General features: G+C 62.5%; 1 protein-coding gene across 1 annotated transcript in view; it reads left to right on the top strand.

Annotated features, from left to right (window-relative positions):
• Positions 1 to 2007, top strand: part of FLII (FLII, actin remodeling protein) — a 16426-nt gene that overhangs the window by 10916 nt on the left and 3503 nt on the right. The window contains exons 24-25 of the mRNA XM_019512576.1: positions 27 to 87; positions 1830 to 1958. Of these exons, the coding sequence (XP_019368121.1) occupies positions 27 to 87; positions 1830 to 1958 (190 nt within the window). The remainder of the gene's footprint in view (positions 1 to 26; positions 88 to 1829; positions 1959 to 2007) is intronic.

Here is a 2007-nt window from a genome sequence, read left to right as displayed (position 1 = left end):
GACGCCAGCACCTCATGTGCCCGCAGGTGCATCCAAATCGGCACCGACGCCAGCCTGCTCAACTCCGAGTTCTGCTTCATCCTGAAGGTGAGCGCCGGCGCGGGGGCTGCAGGGGCTGGCGGGGTGCCCTCTCGCTGAAGGAGGGAGCTCATCGGGGCGGGGTGCTGCCAGGGGTGATCCTGCCCTGCCTGATCGGAGTTAGGATCACAGAGCACGGGCCCTGCAGAGGTCACAGCTAGTGCCACCAGCCGCAGGACCAGCCCAGCCCAGGCAGACCCAACCTCTGAGCCAAACGACACTGTCGACCGTGACGTGACGTGACACGAGACCTCACACCTGAGCCTGCCACCGGGGCCGCGGCAGCCAGCGTCCTGCGGCTGCAAAGCTTGTTAGCGTCCACTTGAGAGAGCCCGGGGGGAGGCCACATCCCTGCTGCCGATCCAATCCATACCAGTCTGACATGGGGGAGGTCAGAAAGGAAACTTCCTCCCATCGGGCATCAGTCTGACCTCGAGCAGAGGGGCAAGACCCCACTGCCAGGAGCCAGCAGCTTTAAGTCCGTGCGGGATCACTGGCCCAGCCCAGGTGCCAACCCCAGCCTGGGCTGCAGCCAATACCCAATGCTGCTGAGGAAGGCAAAAAAAACTCCCAAAAACTTGACACACGTGGAGAAAAAAATCCTTTCCAGGCCCCACGCGGCAACTAGCAGAGCCCAGAAGCCGGGGAAACCCTGTAGTAGAGCACAGGCATCGCTGCGCCTAGATGCCCCCCACCTAGGGGCCGTCCACCCTCCTCTTGCACACCTCTGATGCAGAGTCCAGCCCTCCCCAGGCGTCTCCCACTGCCACCGTGCCCTAGCAGGGAAGAAGCTCGCTCCAAGCCACAGATAGACACTGACCAGGGGGGCAGGTGGACACAGACCCAGGTTCAGGTGCAGGGGTCAGGAGAAGGCCCCTGCAGCTGCTGTTGACAGCTGTTAGGGAGTCCTGCCACTGGGAGGCACTGGCCGCGTCTACACAAGATGCTCATTAGTACGGCGTCGTAGCGTCACTGGGCACGCGCTGTGATGCAAGTGTCATTAGGCAACCGTGCGGGGACGCTGCTGTGCAGTAATGCCGGGTATGGTGTAGTCGTTTCATTTTTAGTACTTGGTTATGCAAACGAGTGCAGTAACAACCGTGCAGTCAGCATCTCATCTAGATGCGGCTGGTGAGGACCTCGCCCAGTAGCCCTCGTGGCCATGGGCTGGTGCGGACACAAATGACTAGGGGCCCAGGACCCATGAGGACAGGCTGGAAGAGCTCCGGCCTCTGAGCGCGGAGAAGTGGCAACAGAGGTGGGATTTGATCAAATCCCTGAGAGTGATGACAGAAGCTGGAGCTGGCCTTTCCTCTGGCTGCCGAGGATGGGACTGGAAGCAGCAGCCTTGGGCTGCAGGAGGGGGATTGAAGTGGTGGGGGTGTTTCTGGCTACGAGGGGGGCCAAGCGTGAGAACGGGCCCCGAGAGGGGCAGGGGAGTCCCCGTCCTTGGAAGTGTTCAGGAGCAGGGTGGGCAGGCACATGGCTGTGAGGGTTTAGCCAGGGGTGATCCTGCCCTGAGCAGGGGCAGGACTCAGTCATCGCCCAGCCCGACTTCCCCACGATGCTTATGCTGGGTCTGTGACCTCCCTGGGGACCCCCCTGGCTGCGGGTCCTGGGTCCCTGGTCTGAGAGAGATCTCTGTCCGCTCCCAACACCGCCAAGCAAAGGCCTCAGAGGTGAGTGCCCCAGATGCAGCCTGGGCACCAGCCCCTCAATGCCCCAAATTTGCCCCCATACTACTCCCCCAGGTGCCCTTCGAGAGCACAGACAACCAGGGCATCGTGTACACCTGGGTGGGCCGTGCGGCCGACCCTGATGAGGCCAAGCTGGCCGAGGACATCATGAACCACATGTTCGACGACTCCTACAGCAAACAGGTGAGGCAGGCGGCGCGGGGGTCTGTGCCGGGGGGGGGGGGCCTGCCTT

Source organism: Gavialis gangeticus, unplaced genomic scaffold (genome assembly GCF_001723915.1).
Source record: "Gavialis gangeticus isolate Ggan-Ray unplaced genomic scaffold, GavGan_comp1, whole genome shotgun sequence".
In the NCBI taxonomy this organism is placed as follows: Eukaryota; Metazoa; Chordata; order Crocodylia; family Gavialidae; genus Gavialis; species Gavialis gangeticus.
Note: the sequence above shows the minus strand (reverse complement) of the source record. Positions and strands in the feature narration are given on the sequence as shown.